The sequence below is a fragment of the Lithobates pipiens genome, unplaced genomic scaffold (assembly GCF_037356315.1).
Source record: "Lithobates pipiens isolate NorthernLeopardFrog02 unplaced genomic scaffold, aLitPip1_a1.2 Scaffold_8, whole genome shotgun sequence".
NCBI classification, from domain to species: Eukaryota; Metazoa; Chordata; class Amphibia; order Anura; family Ranidae; genus Lithobates; species Lithobates pipiens.
In genome coordinates, this window is record NW_027507903.1 from 59,371,413 (window position 1) to 59,392,768 (window position 21,356).

Sequence of the window (21,356 nt, forward strand, 5' to 3'; positions counted from 1 at the left end):
ATACTGAGAATATAATAAAGCAATACAAATCACCACTGCAGTAGCCATTTATTGAAATGGAGGATCACCAAATACCTGTACTTTTTTTTTTTTTTTTTTTTTGTATTGCACTGTACTGTAATTGTGTTGTGTCCCCCCCCATATACATTGTAAAGCGCTGCGTAAACAGTTGGCGCTATATAAATCATGTATAATTAAAAAAAAAATACATGGAACTATGCCCACTCTTTAATCCCTACGCCTACTGATTACATCAGGTGTGGTCTCTTTGAAGGAAAGCAGATCCCCACAGTAACCTTATAGTGACACCAGGGGTAAAGAAAAATATTATACTTTATTGAAACCAATACTGGGAAGCTGATCCGGACGTGACGTCAAACTCGTTGCTTCCTGGGTCAGCAACAAGGAGGGGAGGAGAGCGGAGGTGTGACGGCTCTTCTCTCTCCCCTCTACCTTTCGGCACCTGCTATGCTGCTCCCATACATGGCACTCCGTCACCGGAGGTGTATGGAAACTAGCGAAGCTGCCCAAATGCTTCTGACAGGCACTGGGAATGTGAAAACCCCCAGTGGCTTGAACAAAGACTCGCTTCACCTCCCCATCCACACACTCGATGTGAATGTGGGGGAATCATATACCCTGTAGAGATTTCCCTGCTGTCAGAATACATCAATCATTGCCAGCTATAGCTTGTGCATTTCCCACCAGGCTGGTTGGGTACAATCAGTCTGCCCATACATGGATCGAAATTCACCCCGTCCTTGCTCTACCATGTATGGCCAACTTTTCACCAGGAATACTATTACTTTAAATAGTTTGTTTGGGCCATGCTGTACTAATTAAGCAATGCTAGTGCAGCGATCTCTCCTGCTGTGCCTGTGTGTCCTGACAGGGGGACTGCGAACGCTGATCAGGTGCTGGTTTTCCAGAATGTCCCTTCTACAAAAGCTGGTCCTTAGACTGGCATCTGTTGGAGGGGACAGCTGTACATGAGGTCTGAATGTCGGCCGCTTCCTTCTTTAGAGAAAACATTTGTAAAGTGACTGCAATTCATGCATGGGTATATGCTTGTAAGATATGAGCATGCATGTTTATGTAGGACATATGCATGTTCAATTATCTCCTGTAAGAAGTGTAAGTACTATATGAAGAATACTCTATTTGGATAAAGGTATCTTTTTTTTTTTTCTTTTCTTCTTTTTTTTTTTTTTTTTTTACAGCAGCAGCTAAACTAAATGTTTCATTTAATAGTACCAGATTCAAATGCACTGTAGTAAAATGTTATATTGAAACATCAGTGACATTAAAAAATGGGGCCTCTACAGCCTACTTGACAGGGCCCATTGATCAAACCTACCACATAGTACAATGAAAACTTGGCCCATAATGCACCTGTGATTGTACTGTGAAACATTTGATAGGATAATTCGCAGCATGTAACTCCTCTCTCTGTTCCACTGTCAATCAATTGTAGAGGGAGGAGAGGGGGAATAAATTGGAGAACAGATTTAGATTTGATGCTGCACTGGGTCCACAGGCAGCGGCGTACCTAGCATATCTGGTACCCATATCTGATCACTATGTGCGTTCCCTGCTGAACAGTCTTGCTAAACAAATAAGCTTGGCTCTACCCCCTGGCTGTTATCATACAACAGGTGTTGGTCTCCCAGCTGGGCACATGTCAGCCCCTTAGACTTAGTACTTTAAAACGAGAAAAAAAAAAAAACAGTGCCAGATTCTATACATAATCTGCAGTTTGTTTATTAAAAATAAATGATGTATACAGCAGAAAACCTACAGTATATACAGATTTCTGCTTTACAGCCCATTTGATTTTTTTTAATAATCAAACACTGGATTACATATGGACTCCCATCTCTTCTTTTTTTCAGTTACCCATTAAACACCTGGAGGTGTGGCACAGCCAGTAAAATGGGGGCTTATTTTACTCCCTCACTAAAACAACCATTATTGGTGTCCCTTGCAGTAATAGTAAACCAAAAGTCACACCAGTGATTTAGTCCGGTGCAAATTGTAGTGGCAGGAATCCGATTCCTGCTGCAGCTCTGAATGTCTAGAGCCCCATACACACTATCAGTTTTTTTTTGCTGAGTGTTTCCTTCAGGTTTACCAAAACCATGTAGTAGAAGGGCCTGTCTGATTGCATACACATTGAAAATCCTAAGGTTTGACCTCATATTATATGGTTTTGGTAAATCTGAAGGAAAAACTCAGCAGAAAAACAGATAGTGTATATGGAGCTTAGGTGTGTCCACCGACCCTGTTCACGATGACAGGTCCGCGACAGCTGCAGCTATTCGCTGCCGTGTGTGCCGCAATCACCGCAGGTAATTGACATCCACCTAAATCGCTGGTGTGAATGTAACCTAACCCTCAGCATTGGTGGCAGCAATATTCTACATTTTTATTAATGGTCCATGGTAGTAGCTTTAACCTACCAGAATTGGTTGCGATAACCAGGGCCGTCTTTAATATTGGGCCCTGGGCAAAAATTTGCTTAGGGCCCCCTCCCCCCATGCAATTTCGCTCTCCACCTTCTCTGAGACATAAAATAAATAGCAGCTAGACTTGAAATCAGTTTACTGTATTAGATCAGGCAGCGATTGCGATTGGTTGCCAGAGGTTACAGCACTCCTTAAGGATCACTGATTAGTTGCTAGAGGTTACAGCACATGATTTCAGCTTGTTGATTGGCTGTTAGAGATTACTGTACAGTAATACTGCTCACTGGTTGCTGTAGGTTACAGCACATCATCTCCTCACTGCATTGGGCATGATATACATATGAATGCTGCCTTATTTACATATCAATGCCGTTGGCCTCAGCTATTTACATATGCATGTTACTGCTATTTACATATGAATGCTGGTTATTTACATGTAAACACAGGGTCTGCAGGTGAGTCGACTGTACACAACAACAGGACTAAAACCTCAAGGGACAAGGGAATGTAAACTGGGATAGTTTGCAAGTATGAGGCAGCTACTTTGGGCCCCACAACAATGACAGGGCCCAGGGCAGCTGCCCCTTTTGCCCTGCCTTAAAGACGCCTTGGTGATAACTGTAAAAAGTACATCCCCCTCTCCTTCATCAGCATTGGTGGTCAGTACCTGGACAACAATATCAATACGTTTATCAATTAGTTTAATTTACCTCCTCAGCATTAATGTACAGTGTTCACTTCCACAGGACTTCACTGCCACTTTGCATATCGCTTGTGGTTGTAGGGGTACCCTTTAAGTGATGATACCCCAACCACCCTCCCTTCCCCTTGGTTTGGTGTCTAGGGTAGAGCTGATGCAGTGCTTTCCCTTTTATATCTGACAGGTTTTGGTCCCTGCATCCTCAACAGTAGAGTCACATGCAGCTGCTATGATTTACACAAACAGTTTTTTTTTTTTTTGGGGATGTGTTGTAATGGTGTATAATAAGTTTAAAAAAAACAAAGCTATTGTGTGGCACTCTGGACATCATTCCCAGGGTCTCCTGGTTATCTAAGTGATCACCATTGATATGAATTTTAAAGCCTTCAGTTGTAACAGAACAAGAGGGTATTGAATGCTGTTTTACAAATTTATATTGCTGGAATTCCTCACAATATTGTTTGACAAAATATAAAACCTTAAGGGCCGGTTCACACTGCGAGCCGCGGCGAGGCGTCTCCGACTTCCTCGCCGCGACTTGCAGGGGGGGTCAGCGGCGACTTGCAGAGGACTTCTGCATAGAAGTCAATGCAAGTCGCCCCCGAAGTCGCCCCGAAGTAGTACAGGAACCTTTTTTCTGAGTCGGAGCGACTCGAGTCGCTCCTCTCAGAACGGTTCCATTGTACTCAATGGGGACAACTTGCGGGAGCGAGGCGAGGCGAGCCGTGTCGCCTCGCCTCGCGCCGCAGTGTGAACCGGCCCTTACTTGATGTTTACATGATGTATTTGAGAAACATGTATGTTTTCTTTTTTTTTTTGTTAAGATGTCCTTGGTAGACTTGGGAAAGAAGCTTCTAGAAGCTGCTCGGGCTGGTCAAGATGATGAAGTTCGTATTCTAATGGCAAACGGGGCACCTTTTACCACAGACTGGGTAACTATATTTATATATAATTTTTTTTTTCCTTTTATTTTCATATTTCAAAAGTACACATATGTGGTACAAACTCCATTCTTTTGCAACAGCAGGGGAAGACCTGGCTAGGTGATTTCTCCAAAGCCATCATAAAGCAGTACCTAGAAACATGCATCCAATAACAAGTACCGTGGGCTGTGTGGAGCATAAAGCTGGCCATTGTTCCAATTTTGGCCGGTTCAGCAGGAACCAGACAAAATTTGAACCATGTATGGGCAGGCTGAATGTACCCAAGTTGGTCGATTGCTCAACTTGGGTACAGCCAACCTGTCGCATTTTACATGCGATTAGCTATTTCCAAAATTCACTATGTTGAACATAATGGCTCTGCGGGAGGGATTCCCACATTAACACTGCCTGTGTTGATGGAGGAATCAAGCGTTTTTATCTTTCCGCTCTGTCTATGGCCAGACTAAGACATTGGTAGTAAGTTCCTCGCAAGCTCTCGATTGTAAAACCTTCATGCCTGGTTGAGACCACGCCTGCATGCTGTGTAACTATTTTTAAGACAAAAATGTGGTATCATTTGATGTGCCCCTCAGGGAATAAGTGTGACTAAGCCCTTCGTTATCCCACCATTCCTTTTGGCTGGATTCACACTGAACTGTTGCATTTTAACGTGTATTGTGTTTTGGTGTGTTTTTTAATTTTACTACACGTGGAAAAATCCAGCAAAAAGTGTGAAGGGTGTTTTAAAAAGAAAATGTTTGCTTGTAAACTAAAACACAACATTTTACTGTCTGCAGTTTAAATCCAGCCTTTACAGTCACATGTAATCTAGCCACCCTCCTTTAAAATTGCCATTTGCTCAAGCTCATTGCACAAGCATTTAGGTGTGTCAAGTGTTTGAGTGTTATTGGCTTCCATTGGGCAGAATATTCATTTATTCTGGCCTTAGAAATACATTGACACTCAAACACCTAAATGCATCTAGCTTCTTAGGAGTGTCAAGTTGTTGTTTTTTGTGTTATTTATTATAATTATTATTAATCGTGTGTGTGTGTGTGTGTGGTTCCCCCCCCCCCCCCCCCTGTGCCTTATGCTAACACAGAGATGCTTTTAAAGGCGGAAAAAGAAAAACACAGAAGACCTGTAAAAGCTGTATTTATTAGTGTGCATAAAGCCTAAGACTACTGGGTGGAATTTGGATTTTTGAACATCCATATTAGGCCCCTTTCACAGGGGGTGGATTCTGTGGTGATCAGCAGCTGCTCTATAGATGGCTGAGAGTAAACAGACTCCACTGTTATTTTACATCTGGCTAGAAGAGGGTTGAGTCTCCTGTGGTGTGTGTTTTTTTTTTTTTTTTTTTTTTTTTTTAAACTGGGGGCTTGTGGGTTTGATCAGACCTAGAGATAGGTAGGTGTAAGTGGGCACCTTTTCTATAGGTGTGAATGGGCCTTTCCGATTAGGTCTGCCCGAAAAGCTGACCGGCGGACCTGATTAGAACACCTGTCTGAAATGGACCTTTTTAAACATTCATCTGTTCCCTAATGGCAATGTCCTTTTCAGTCTATTGTTCATGACAAGACACCTGGAAGTTTGATACAAAATGTCCTGAATTACCAACCGCTCACTGTAAAAGGACATACGTTTCTGGACTTTTTCTGCTTTTGAACAGAAATAAGAAATGTATATTGGCTACTACATGTGTTGTTGTTTTTTTTTTTTTTTTGTTTTTTTTGTTTCTCCATAATTTTTTTATTTTTTTTGGTTTACAGCTGGGAACATCTCCTCTCCACCTTGCAGCTCAGTATGGACATTATTCCACCACAGAAGTATTACTTAGGGCAGGAGTCAGCAGAGATGCACGCACTAAGGTTGACAGAACTCCCTTGCATATGGCGGCCTCAGAAGGACATGCAAACATAGTAGAGGTATTAATCAAGGTGAGTCTCCAGGGTTATTTTGTTTTTAATACATTTTAAAATGAAAATGTGATTTGATTAAAATATCATTATGAGCTAAGTGCTGGTAGGTGGCAATGAGTGGGGATTTGTGGATGTGTTGTAAAAAAACTCCTGAACCAGTTATTCCAAAGACTTCATGAATACCCAACATTCTTCTAGGAGAAGAGATACTATCACATGATCCAGCGCTATATTCCAGGCCTGAAGTCTTTCAGGTGGGTTGAGTGCCTGAACTTATGCAAAAAATTGCCTTTAGGGGCTCCTGGAGGGTATGGGGGTCGTGACAGAGGACTTTAGAAGTAATTGTACTTCAATGGTATTGTTAATTTATCCATAAACCTACAGTTTACACCTATGTTCAGAAAATAAATGTTTGTTTACAGTATTAAAAGTGCTCATTAACCCCTTTCACTGCCACCAAGGTAGGTTGCATTGGTAGCAGGGTGGGGGGGGGGGGGGGGGGTTACACACTGTCTCGTGGCTACTATGGTTGCTGGGAGGGCATGTAAATCTCACAAGTCAGCTGACAGTTGGAAGAGGTACTCCTATGGATTCCCAGTAGTGCCCCTGTAGTGCATCTGTTTGCTGATGAATAAACACTGATGTGGTGTGCATTACTTTTGGGTTTGGCTATCCGTTTCCCTGGCCACTGTAGCTGGAGAAGAAGCTAATGGAGCATATTCTGTTCTCCTTAGCTTCAGTGGAAACCAGGCGATTGAAAATTTTAAAGTGAAAAATGTAAAAAAAAAAAGTGTTACTTGCCTGCCAACTCCCCCCCCCCCCCCCTCCCCCATTCATATGAATATAAACGCACATCGAGAACGCCTTCAAACAAAAACTGATTTTGCTACACGTTACATGTCACTGCATGCTGGAGTAAGAGAGATATAATTCCAGGGCCATTATTCACAGTCCACTCTAAACTGATGCCATCTAGGAGCTTTCAAAACATCTATGGAAAGTTTTGGGCATTAAAGTACTGTACGCGATTTCACATGTGCGTACAGTTTTAACAATCAGGAGTGCTTTATTGAAGGATATAGTACAGTACATTATATCTGCAATACAGATATTTGTCATGCAACATTGCATGTTATATCAAATTAATGCAAGACATGAAATGCACACAACGGTAGGTCAGCAGTATAACCAACATATCGGCTCAAGTGGAAATATAACCAAAGGAAAGAAAGAGGGAAGAATGATCCTGGTCATTTTGGATCTTATGAGAGACGGGGGATATGGAGGGGGTAAGAAGGGAAGTGGGGATGGGGGGGGGGGGGGGGGGGCGGGGAGGGACCACAGTAGTCACAACCAGAAAATTAGCATGTTGTCCATGACCATATTTTTTCATATTTCCAGGGACATCTACAACTAATAATACGTCAATTTGTAGAGAGGTAAGGCAGCATTGATTTTGTTTGTCCAGGAGGACACAGAGGGGGGGGGATCAGAGGAGGTCCACCTACATAATATTTATTTTTTGGCGTAGAACAGAAGATATGAGATCCACAATTTACTATGGTGAGACCTCTGCTCACCCATGACACCCAGCAGAGCCAGCTGGGGCGTCATGGGAACAGAGAGCTCAAGTCGGACATTAAGTTGCTCAAATATCTTTGACCAAAAGGATGCTAGAGCAGGGCACGTCCAGAACATGTGTATAAAAGTGCGCAGAGTCATCCAACACCATGGGCATTGCGGGTCTCTGTCAGGATACATTCTGGACAAGTGTACCGGGGTGAAATAAACTCTGTGAAGACATTTGGTTTGTATGAGCTCTTTTCCTGCGGAGACAACCAGCTTGGGGCCCCGCTCCAAGCAATCCTCCCAGTCCTTCCTTTCCAGGGCTGGTATATCTGTCCCCCATAGTTCCCAGAGCCTATCCATTTTACTGGAGTCATCGGGAAGCAAAGTATTATATAGAGCGGATAGGGGTTTTAACAGGTCCCTACAAGACAAGAGATCCTCCACCGGGTCTAGTTGAAGGTGTGGTGGTGTAGGAAATTGGGCACTAGCAGCATGTCTAAGTTGAGTATAGCGGAAGTACATCCAGCCAGGTAAATTGTAAGTCCGAGTTAATTGGGAGAATCTCAGTAAAACTTCCATAAACATAATATCCCTCAGTGTCTTGATGCCAAATCTCGCCCACACCTGAGGATCTGGTATAGAATGAAAGTGAGGCAAGCTGGGATTCGCCCAGAGAGGCTGGACCGGAGACCAGCGCTCAGCCTGGAAGAATCTACGCCGTGCCACTACCAACACTAAGCGTCGCCCTGGTTGGGTCAAGGCTTTACATGTTTAATATCTATTTGCTTTGCGCAACCACATGAATTGTACTTTATGCAATAATTGTGTAATATAGTTTGTTTGCGTGCCCTAAAATGTATTTTAGTGTGTGTGTGTATATATAATATAAAATATATATATATATAATGTTTTTTTTTTTCTTCAAGTCTAAAATTTTTTTTTCTTTGTAATGTCTGCAAAAATGTCGCTGGCAGCGAGAGTTAATGGTTTAAAATCACTGAAGAAGACTAAGGCCCCTTTCACATGGGGCAAGCTTTGCTTGAGTCTGTCCGCTGCTCCCCTCTGATCAGGCGGATGGCTGGTCCGTGTCTACTCCACTTACGCAAAGCAGCCACCGCCTGCTTTCCTCTATAGGTGGTCAGATGTAAACTGACCACCTGTCTGTTTACACCCAACTGCTATTTGATCAGGGAACAGATGGCAGACAGGATTGGATCGTATGTCGGTGGTGGCACCCGCCGCTCCATAGAGGGCAATGGATAGTGCGACTGCGTCCGCCTGAAAAGCTGACAGGTGGACCCGATTGGTTTGCCTGTGTGAAAGGGCCCTAAAGGGTAAGTGAATACTGCCATAATTTGTAAAAATAGAAGTGTATGCTTTTGAATTTTTAAAGGTTTACTTTTGTTTTAATAGCCAATATCAGGTAGGGCCGGCTAAATTTAATTGCTCATAGTGCTCTGTAATGTGCATCTCTGCATGCAGCCAAAGTGTGTCCTCTGTAGTAACAGATTTTGTATTTGTAGCACGGTGCTGACATCAATGCCAAAGACATGCTGAAGATGACAGCTCTTCACTGGGCAACGGAACACAACCATCAGGAAGTTGTAGAGCTTTTGGTAAAATATGGAGCAGATGTTCATAGTCAGAGCAAGTTCTGTAAAACAGCATTTGATATCTCTGCGGACAATGGCAATGAGGATATTGCAGAAATACTACAGGTATTTTTCAGTAGTTTTTAGTATGGTTTTTGTTCTTTTACCTTAAATATTTTCTTTAACAGAAGTCTGTATTTTCTTTTTTGACTTAGATTGCAATGCAAAACCAAATTAACACAAATCCTGAAAGCCCAGAAACTGTAACGATACACACGGCTACACCACAGTTTTTCATTGGACCTGGAGGTGTGGTAAATTTAACAGGTGAGAAAATTGCTTGATTTTAGAATGCATATTACAAATTGCAGATTTCTGAATACAGTGTCAGCGAGCTTCATAATCCATAATCCGGTGCATTGTTTCTGTGTTTTTTTTTTTTTTTTTTTTTTTTTTTTTTTAATATATAAAATTTATAGGTTTTTTTTTTTTCCATATATATCGAACTGTACTCGGTCATATATGGTCATTTAGTAGTTTTCTGCTAGCAGTTACTTTACCCATATTGTAAATATTTTGCTAACAGGCTCTGGGGTATTTGTACCCAGTAACGTTCTACAGCATCTATCATACTGTAAAAACATAAAATCAACTGACTTGCTGCTTAAATGAGCCCTCATTTGATCCAGCGCTCTGCACGTCTGCAGCTCTTCTCTCCCCTCACGTCCTGGTCTCGCTGCCATTGCTGAGGCAGCGGGAGCCATTGGCTTCAGCTGCTGTCAATCAAAGCCACTGGGGGTGAGGCAGAATCTTGCCGTCTGTGTCAATAGATGCAGGCAGCGAGGCTCTGGGGTACTCGCTGGAGGGGTGGAGCTAAGAGTGCTTGAGAGATCCAAGAAGAGGAGGTTTAGGGCTACTCTACAGAGGAGGCAAGTATAAACCTGTTTTAAATAAAACACACACCCCCCCCCCCCCCACACACACACACACCCCCACACACACACACACACACACACCCCCCACACACACACACACACCCCACACACACACACACACACACACCACACACACTTTACAGCCCCTTTAATAATTCTGAGTTCTTATTTCACTTTGACTTTACGCACTGCATGCTTGGCCTGGGTCAGAAAAGCTGAAAGCTTGTCATTGGATCACTGGATTAGTATGACAACCATAAAACCAAATAACTTTTTTTAATAGGTCAGCAGCGACAACCAGAATTCACATGCCAGTGTTTTACTTTCCATTTTTTAATTTATTTATTTTTTCGTTTTGAAAATCCATGAATTGACTGCTGCACAACCTCTTTGTGGAAGACCGTGGGGCTTTTTCTGGTCCTTTCACACATGTAACATTGTTACCATTCCTGCACTAAGATAATGCAACTCAGCAGTTGAAGCACTTTTCTGTTAAAGGACCAGTCCTAATCAATATTGATGTTTCAGTTATGTCACGGCTTGACAAATCCTAGGCGGCAGTTCGCCAGGGCAATTAGACATTGCGTCCTGGCTCCTGGGCTTTTGTCAGTAGTCCACATCCATCTCCCATTTGCCATCTGCGCCATTGCCAAAAGACAGCTACATTGTGGTAGTTCAGTTCTGGAAGGGTGTCTATTGATGTCCTCCCAGAACCCCCCAACACCACACCACCTGCGCATCTCCGGGGTCCTCCTTTGGATGACAGCTTCTCACAGATCGCGGTAAAGGGCCAATCACAGCGGCCCTTTACCACATGATCAGCTGTGTCCAATTACAGCTGATCACAAGTAAACAAATGCCGGTTATCATCATTTACTTTCCTCAGCGTTGTCGCAGCATATGGAAAGCCGATAACCGGCTATCTGCCAGTGTAAAGGGAACATTTACAGTGCTAATTGGGGCATTAATCATCAGTGGCCATCAATGCCACCCTATCAGTGAACACATCAGTGCAGCCTCATCAGTGCACATCCATGAAGAAGAAAAAATTGGCTTCTTTGCAAAAAGGGAATTGAAGAAAAAGGTATTTTGTGTTTTTCAACAGTGTTGCATGACTGTGCAATTGTCATTTTAAAGTGCGAGAGCGCTGAAAGCTGAAAATTGGCCTGGGGAGGAAGGGAGTGAAAATGCCCAGTAGGCAAGTGGTTAAAACTGAAATCTAAGTTTTTAGCTGGCTCCTAGATTAAAAACAAATTTGTCAAGCCTTGAGTTATATAGTTTAGTCTCCCTGATATCTTCACCCAGCCTAGTGTTTTTCACTTCTATTGCATTGTCATTAGTATGTAAAATAAACGGCCTTTTGAGAGTGACATGTATGGCAAGTGTGTAGGCTCAGGTATTCCATTAAATGGTTTAAAATTAACCTTTTCTAAGCTGTTAAAATTGAACAATCATCTACCTTAGACTTACCAACAATACTGCAGTTTGAGGACCTACTTCTATATAAAAAAAAAAAGATTAAGCCTCTTTCTATATTTTGTCTTGTTGATGCTCTAATGTTTTGACAGTTACTGCATTGGCATTCCCCCCCCCCCCCCCCCCCCCAAGAAAAGTGCCAAATGTGACAGCAGAGGGGAAAGGAAGCAAATGCGTTAACTTGGTTTATGCCTGTAACTTGTTACTCTTACAGACTGCACTTTTTTTCTTTTCTTTTCCAGATGAGAATGGAATAGCCTCTACAGTACAGTTTAGTAATTCGTCAACATCTGTGCTGGCTACATTGGCAGCTTTAGCAGAAGCATCTGCTCCGTTATCTAATTCTTCAGAAACACCAGGTGTGTATCTCTCTGAACACTTTCGAGTTGCCTTTTTATTGCCTGAAAAACCGCTTACACACTACACAGCTGTAGTCTGTAGCCATTGAATATTTACCATGTGAAACATAAGGCCTCATGCACACTGCTGCTGTTAAACTCACATTTTTGTGAGTTTGGGCAGTTTTTTAACTGCGCTTAAACTCCCTATGTGTCCATGCACACATGGACATTTTTAGCAGTTTATCAGCAGGGGAGTTTATGGGCCTTTGTCTGAGTGCCCTAAAATCGCGTTCAAGAGCTCTTCTCCTTCTGAAATTCATGTATTTCTTTATATTGACTCATCCTGTAGTTATAATAAGAGTTAAAATGTTGCCTGACAAAAAGCAGTACACTTTTCATATTGTTTTAGTCCAATACATTTTGAACTTGTGCAGTAAAATACAGTTGCCATATAATGCAGTTATGCTTCATGCTTGCAGATTGAAAGACCCTTCATGGCAAGGATTATGGTCTTTGAAACCTAATGGCACAATTAATTGTAGAGATGAAAGCTTGAATCATAGTAGGAATATATCTGATCTCAGAGTCGAGCTGTGACGTCAAAGTAAAGTCAAAGTAAAGGCTTCAGATTTACTCTGTAACCGAAAAGCTTCTTGCTGTGTGCTAGGAATATAAACCAAATCAAAGAGAACATCGGTGGATGTTTGAGTAGCCAGTCTTTGTTTCAGATAATTGCAACATAATTTGACTGTTGGCTTTCAGTTAGTCAGGAGAAACTGCTTGTCTGTATTTCATTCTGAAATTTAGATGTAACAGACACAGCAAAGTATTTGCCTAAAGCGTGTGTTTTTATATATATATATATATATATATATATATATATATATATATATATAGTTCTCATTTATTTAACCACTTAAGTCCCGGACTATTTGGCTTGCCAAAGACTAGAGTGTTTTTTTGCGATTCTGCACTGCATCACTTTAACTGTCGTGTGACGTGGCTCCCAAACAAAATTGACATGCTTATTTCCCCCCAAATAGCTTTCTTTTGGTGCTATTTGATCACTTCCTGCGTTTATTTATTTATTTATTTATTTTTTTTGTGCCATAAACAAAAAAAAAGCAACCATTTTGAAAAGACGTATTATTTCTACTTTTTGCTATAATATCCCCCAAAAATATATTAAAACATTTTTTTTCCCCTCAGTTTAGGCCGATACGTATTCTTCTTCTGCATATTTTTGGTAAAAAAAAAACGCAATCGTTTGGTTTGCGCAAAAGTTATAGCGTTTACAAAATTTGGGATAGTTTTATGGCATTTTATTTATTTTTTACTAGTAATGGCAGCGATCAGCAATTTTTATCAGGACTGCGACATTATGCGGACACTTGGAGCGATTTTGGAACCATTCACACACACAGCTATCATACAGCTATCAGTACAATTAAAAATGCATTGATTGCTGTGCAAATGTGACTGGCAGTGAAGGGGTTAATGACTAGGTGGCGCTGTAGGGGTTAAGTGTCCTAGGGAGTGATTCTAACTGTGGGGGGGAGGGGCTGTGTGTGACACGACATTGATCAGTGTCTGTGTCATTAGGCAGAACGGGGAGATGCTTGTTTACATTAGCGTATCCCTGTGGACATAGAGTCCGCAGGATCCACGATCACACTCACAGAGCTCCCGGTGGGTGCGCCCGCAAGCCGTCTCTTAAAGGGCAATGTACAGGTACGTTAATCTGCCTGTATGCGCCCTTCTGCTGCAGTATATCTGCATGAGGTGGGCGGGAAGCAGTTAACCACTGCAGCCTTGGGAGGTTTTTACCCTCTTAATGACCAGGCCTTTTTTTGCAATACGGCACTACAAATAGAGCTTTCTTTTGGTGGTATTTGATTTCCTCTGTGGTTTTTATTTTTTGCGTTATATAAAAAAAAAGCAACAAATAGATATTTAACTTTCTGCTATAAAACATATCCAATAAAGAAAATCGAATTTCTTCATCAATTAAGGCCAATATATATTCTGCTACATATGTTTGGTAAGAAAAATCCCAATAAATGTATAGTGATTGGTTTGCGCAAAAGTTGTAGCGTCTACGAACTATGGAATATTTTTATGGCATTTTTATTTATTTTACCTGTAATGGCAGAGATTTCTAGCGGGATTGCGGTGGACAAATCGGACACTTAACTGACACTTTGACACTTTTTTGAGGAACCAGTGACATTATTACAGTGATCAGTGCTAAAATATGCACTGTTACTGTACAAATGACATTGGCAGGGAAGGTGTCAACATCAGGGGAGATCAATGGCTTAAGTGTGTCCCTAGTTGGTGCTTGCTAACTGTATGGCAGATGGTCTGACTGAATGAAGAGAGAGATCCGTGTTCCTGCTTAGTAGGAACAAAAGATCTCTATATTCTTCCCTGTTAGAATCGCAATCACCGTTCTGCGCCTCTGGGGAGCGATTGCGGTTTGCCGGCGGACATCGGATCTGCCGATTGGCGCCCCCAGTGTCTGTTGCACGAATTAAAATTGACATACAGGTAAGTAGTTTGGCGCAATAGAACAGGCCTGACGCAGTATATCTGTGGTAGGCGGTCAGCAAGTGGTTGGTAAAATACATTTTCAGGTGTGTGTGTGTGTGTGTGTGTGTGTGGTTTGTTTTTGTTCTTTAAAAAAAAAAAAATGTAATATTGCAGCTTACCAAGTCCTTAGATGTGGTGACTGACTTGCATTTTTTTTTTATGTTTCTTTTGTTTCCATTTATTTTCATCTAATGTTTCTGCCAGTAACCTACTTCCTGTCCTAGGATGAAAACCCTTCACTGTACTGTATTTTATAGAGTAGTGTGTCATCCTAGCACATGAATTGTGTTAGGAGAAAACCTCCTAATTACCTTATGACCATGTTTGAAATAAGACTGCAAAGTGCATAGAATAGACTGGATTTCTGTCAGTATTACCTCTATTTATTTTGCACTTATGGAAACGATCTAAAACCTTTTCTCTATAGTTTACTAGTTGACTGAAAGAGGGAGCAAGTAAGAAGTTCATTGTTGGGGTTTACATAAACTTTACACTTATTAGATAATATCACATCATAAGATTAATGAAAATAAACTGGTAAATTTTGCATTTAAAAAGAAAAAAATTAGTGTTCATTTTAGGTCTTCTTTGCTTCAAGTGCTAATAATAATCTCATTAAAAATATTTAATCTGAATGTGAATTGCTGCTTTTTACTGTTTCTGCTCCACCCTCTATTAAAGGAAGCGATAATGAGTCAAATATGGAGCCTGCCTTTGCTGAATTTTTCTTATTAAAAATGTCAATTGTCTGGTTCTTGTGGCTTTTATTTTTATTTTTTTATTTTTTTTTGGCTTTTGTACTTTTAGTTGCTGACCTAGAACAAGTATGTACAAACCTACATTCTTGTTCCGGCTCATTGAAAATATTAAAGCCAAAAACAACCAGATCATTGACATTTGAACATGACAGACTTGGACATATTAATCTTGAATGCCTTGGGTAAAAATGACAAGTCTTGAAGGACTCTATATTATTGAAAATAATTAAAATGCAAATGTTTTTTGTGTGTGAGAGCGAAAGAAACTTTTTCTTGAAATATCTCCACTCTAAGAATAACACCCCTACAGGTGCTTTATAAACAAAGGGACCACATCTATGCGTTGTACACTGGGTTGCCCAAAAAGCTTTGCAGGTCCTTTTTTCTACTTGTGCACAGAGGCTTGTTACTATACTCGCCTTCAATATAACATTGGGGACATAGTGTGCTCAAAATAGAACCTCATCCAATTAGAACATTTAAAGCAAAAGAAAAATAACTCAAACGAGAGTCGCCACACAACCTGCATATATAAATATATATAATAAAATCAAGATATATACATATTGCTAATCCTTAAATAGGAGCACCGGTCCTGCTTGGCCTTAACACTTAAGAGTAGAAGATGCAAATATAGACCAGATTATAACCTCATATAGCAAATGGCCAAATTGCAGGACCATGATCATAGGGCTCAATGCATTTCGCCATTACGTTGCTTCATCCAGGAAACCCTGATATTACAGTTAGTACGTTGATTATGCACATGACATTGTATATTCACGTAAGCAGACAATGTAAATATAATCAAAAAAACATTGAAATACAGAGGTTGCATACTCACAAATATGACCATAGTATTGTATGTAGGGCACTAAAACTAAGGAATCATTTCAAATCACCCCAGATCAGGATTGTAAATAAGCCCCTTGAAATCATATCCATAAAATATGGGCTTGATCTAATGAACAATCAAAAATAATTGAAAATACAAAAAAAATGGGGATAGATGAAAGGAGGCAGTCACTAAATGGACTCAGGAGGGGAGGTAGTAATGTGCATAACTTACAGTTGTATAGTAAATGGGGAACCCCTGTGTTCCAAGATATTGGTCTTAGTTGATGCATGCAGTTTTTTACAGTAGTTACTACAGGGTGGAAGGAGGGTATTAAAAAAAAAAAAAAAAAAAAAAAACCTTAAGAAGGAGTAATAGAGGTATTCTCTGGAGGGAGCTTTCTGCAGCATATTTGGCAAGTACAGAATCACAGTATATATAAAATAATATGCAAAGTGGTTGGATGGAAGCTTCAGAATGGCAAAGATGTTTTTATGACAAATTATGTGAGCAGACTGCAGTTCCTCTAACTTCAGTGATGTGCTATTCACGTTCATCCTCATCGAATGCCGACGGCTTTAGCCAGTTCAAAACCGGTGTCTTGATAAACGTAAAGGACTTCTCCCTGGTGTTGTGGAGGTGGCCCATTGGATCCCGTCAAGGAAGGTAGTGTGGCATCAGCTGGCTTGTTCACCCCTCATCTCATCAAACCGCTACAGGGGGGAGAAACCTCTCCCTCATTCAGTGAAGCTTGTGGCCGCCTGGGTGTCGGACTCATGCTCTTGTGGCAGGAAGTGATGCCGCCACCGGAAATGCATTTCCGGCGGCCATCTTGGTACACCCAAATGTGGGGGGAAAAGAGCTGTTTGAAGATCAGGACTGCAGTCAGGAGGGGATGGCATACACGCTATCCTGGATGGTGGTGTAGATCCATGCCCCGGATCCTCCACACCACCTTAAATAAGGGGTCTGGACAGAGGATGGCATGTGTAGGACTTCCAGTATGTGGCAGCATGGAAGAACCGGGGGCCATCACTAGAATCTGGCCCTAAGGTAAGAAAATAGGGGCATGGAAGCAGGTGCCTGTGGTAGCGTGTGTGTGTGTTTGTTTTTTTTTGTTTTTTTTTCTTAGTGGACAAGTGTCTCGCATTACAGGATAGGCTCTGGTGGTGGGTACTTAAAATTCTTAGACTAGAATTGTGTTATCCACCGAGTGTTGCATATATGGTACATGCTTAAGTGGAAGTAATGTGGAGGGGGGTCTGTCCTCTGATTCATTTCAGGACAAAGTCCCTAAGCCGAAAGACAGCAAGGTAGAGACACCCAGAAAAAGGTGCCCAGTGTGCACCAAGAAAATGCCTTCTGGTTGGAAGAAGAATGTATGCCAAGATTGTATTGATAATCTCATCAACAGGGAAATGGGGCCTGTTCTCAAAGCTTTCGGTATTCAATGAAAATAGAAATGAAACAGACTTTAAAGTCTAAGCCAACAGCCCCTGTTCACGCATTGGGTAACCCAGGATCAGGGGCTACTGGAGGAATTGGAAGAGAGCTCAGATTTCTAGGGAAGGGGAGCTCAAGGTGGATAAGCCAAGCAAAATCCAGAGATTTCTGTTTCCTTCAGAGGAGACAGAGGAATTCTTGAAAGCTATATATGATATGCGGGAGCTAGAAGAGCCAGAAAACAAAGAATTGTCGGTACATGACCTTTTTTATACGCAGGCCTTCAATCGAAACAGACCAAAACCTTTCCGGTTCTTGCGTCTTTTAAAGAAACGGTGCTCAAAGATTGGAAAGATACAGAAAAAAGTCTTCTTTCCTAAAAATAAATAAATAAAATCAAGACAATTGCCCTTCAAGAAAGAAGATTCAAATCTGTGGGAAAAGTGTGCCAGGTTACGCTTCCCTTTCAAAAGTCTCAAAGATCAGAGCTTTCGTTCGAAGATGCATGTTCCCTAAAAGCTGATGGATAGGAAGGCTGAGGGATACTTAAAGAAAGCGTGGTAAGCCTGCTCCATTAACTTTAAACCGGCCCTAGCCACTACTTGCGTGGCTTGTACCCTTGATTTGTGGCTGAAGCAGCTCAGTACTCTTCTGGAGTCGGACACTCCCAAAGAAGATTGTAGAGGCACTACCAACACTCAAGTGGTGGCTTATATAGCGGATGCTTCCCCAAATTAGTAAGGTTCTTGGCCAGGTCTACAGCCTTAATGAGGCCAGGAGGGCTAGCTGGCTGCAGTCCTGGGGAGAAGACAGTGTCAAAAACCAAGTTCTTCTCCCTCCCCTTCTCAGGAGATTTTCTCTTTTGGTAAAGATTTAGTCTGTACTACAAAGATCGGCCGATGGGGGGAAAAAGATTTCCAGCCGGGACTCCCGTCCCCTCCGTCCGACAGTGCTAGAGTGGACGGGAGTCCCGGCTGGAAATCTACAATTGGTCATGATGACCATATAAGCCCATTTTGACTCCTGTCGTAAGACAGAGAGGGTCAACGACATCTAGGGACCTATATCTCATCTTTGTCTGTCTTTACCTGTAGGAAGGAATGTGCCACGCAACTTTTGAATATTGAGAGGTGTATGCAGTCAAGTTTACACCTGTACCTGTTAGATCAGCAGGAATACAGATTGCATTATTTGATACATGTACTATATTACAATCACTTTTGTTTCAGCTTTACTGTTTGTATCACGCATAAGGGATTAACCGTTTTTTCCACTATAGTAATGCGACCTGACACAACCTGGTTATAACAGTGGCATGCCTCCATCCCTGATATGTTGAATGACGGAAAATATAAAGGAATGGGACTTTGGAATGGGGCTTTGTGTGGGGCATGAATGGATACCTTTATTCATATTATTCATTGAATTGTTTATTACAGATCACGTTATGGAAAGTGTCAATCTGTGATAAAGAACACAATATACTATGATACACTTGAATGAATATACAGTTATTATACAAAATAAAATACAACATGATTGGCAGTACAGTTACATAGAAACACTCATCCATTCACAATGGTTCAATAAACATAAGAAATTGCTCATAGTGAGACAAACTTGTCTGGGCATCAGTTCGATGTATGCTCGATGCACGTTTTATGGCTCATGCGACTCAGGAGTAAAATGCTCTGAAAGTAAATCTGTGATATCTATAAATATAGGATACCCTTTAAATGGAGAACAATCTCTCAAAAAAAGTCTAACTTACAATGTGGCCCAGTAGTGACGCCCAGCCTATGTCCAAGGGAAGGCAGGGGACAGGGATGATATCTCCCCTGGGGGTGAGATGAGCAATCCCATCCAGACCAGATACTGCAGCCGGGTGAAGACCCGGTGACCATGTGAATCTGGTGTATGCTTAACAGTCGAAACTGCTCTGCAAGGATATGGAGATGAAACCATGTGAAATGAATATACTATTAATGGAATGAACCTCCTGCCTGTGAATGAGTGGAAGTGATGGATGGTGTGTAATTACTGCAGTGATATGGAGTGAACTGGCCAAGGGGACTACAGCCAGGGAAAATGTGTATACATATGACAGCAACAGATGAATCCAAAACCAAACAAACCATATGGTGGTGAATTGTGAAACTGAAGTGAACCCAAAGTGTTTGTGCGTAGTTATGAGTGCAACTCAATTACCTTGTGTATGATTCTATGGCTGTATGCATGCCTGAAATCCCGTTTGTGTGAATGGCCCATGTGAAATGGTCAGCTGGCCAGCCCGAGCAGCTAAATATGCCCAGTAAGGGGGGGGGGGGGGGGGTCCTCACCAATGTCGCAAGTTCTGCCAATGAGGCGGTAAATGGCGACAAGCTTTGGCTCCGTCAGCGACATGCACATCTGTTGCGGAACCCAGCAAGCCCCAGCCCCAACTAGATGGAAAGAGGGAATCTGCTCTATTCTCAGGCATGTTACTGCACTGAGCAGGGCATCCAATGATGACGCCGATGCATAGGAGGCAAGGCCAGTTGTATTGTACTGTATTCCATACTGTCTGCACGTTGTCACTTTATTTAACAAGCACTGTTAATCACGGAATTTATCCAGTGCTGTCTGTCACCTTACTATTCACTAGGTGTAACAGCAGCTGCTCTCATTGCACTAATTTACTTCAGTCACTGAGGTGTGGCACGGGTGTTTTTATGTGTTAGCAGCATATATATATTTTTTTAGATAGCCTAGGGAGTCTGGAACTATCAGGTAGCCTGCCTGTCTTCCAATGCGAGAGACCTGAAAGCAGTTCAAAAGCCCTTAATAGCCTTTGGCCCGGCTCTGAGGGGAAGACAAGTACAAGTCTTTTCGGACAATGTTGTTGCTGTAACCTACATCAACAAACGGGTAGGTACAAAAGTGGCAGGCCTTCTGAGTATATCAGAAGAAATCCTACAGTGAGCAGAAGCAAATTTGCTATCCCTATCTTTGATTCACTTGAAAGGGGTATTAAACTCTGACGGATGCCCTAAGCAGGGAGATTTTGTCTCAAACCGAATGGTGTTTAAATCGAACAGAGCAGATCATGAAGTGGAGGCCCCCCCCCCGGATAGGTCTCTTCACTATGCGAGAGACCAGACAAGTAGACCAATTTTTTGGCCTCCACAGAGACCACTTCTGTTTGGGCCTATATGCCCTATCCCAACCCTGGGAAGCAAATCTGGTGTACGCATTTCCAGTGTTTGCCCTTGGACCGAAAATCCTTTGGAAGATAAAATCCTTGAGGGCAAAAGTTCTAATCCGAATATCCTAATCACTCCTTTCTAACCAAGGAGGTCTTCGTTCTCAGGTCTACTAAAACTCAGCATCTTGGATCCTTGGAGACTGCCCTACAGGACAGACCTCATACATCAAGGGGCGGTGAATCATCCGGAGGTGAACTCTTTCTCTGATAGCCTGGCTACTGAGAGGGAGCTGTTAGAACAAAAAGGGCTGTCGGCAAGAGTAATCGACACTATTCTTAGTAGCCGGAAACCGTCCACTAGCACTATATACAATATAATCTGGAAGACGTTCAGGGCCTGGCGCATGCTTAATAGAGTTTCAGGCGCTATGATCCCGTCAGTCTGAGATTTCCTCCAAGCTGGAGCAGACTTGGATCTATCAGTCAGTACCCTCAAGGTACAGGTATCAGCACTATCTAGCTTTCTAAATTGGAGGCTAGTAGAAGAGAATCCTTACATAAATAGTAAAAGGGCCCCCAAGTCAAGGTTTCCTTCCTGGTACTTATCCACGGTGTTGCAAA

General features: G+C 41.9%; 1 protein-coding gene across 7 annotated transcripts in view; it reads left to right on the top strand.

The window, feature by feature from the left end:
• The window catches only part of GABPB1 (GA binding protein transcription factor subunit beta 1), a 77,981-nt gene that overhangs the window by 39,935 nt on the left and 16,690 nt on the right, over window positions 1-21,356 (top strand). For all 7 annotated transcript variants that reach the window (XM_077472447.1, XM_077472446.1, XM_077472452.1 and 4 more), the window contains exons 2-6: window positions 3,990-4,097; window positions 5,861-6,028; window positions 9,103-9,297; window positions 9,387-9,498; window positions 11,825-11,941. In XM_077472447.1, coding sequence (XP_077328573.1) covers window positions 3,990-4,097; window positions 5,861-6,028; window positions 9,103-9,297; window positions 9,387-9,498; window positions 11,825-11,941 — 700 coding nt within the window. The remainder of the gene's footprint in view (window positions 1-3,989; window positions 4,098-5,860; window positions 6,029-9,102; window positions 9,298-9,386; window positions 9,499-11,824; window positions 11,942-21,356) is intronic.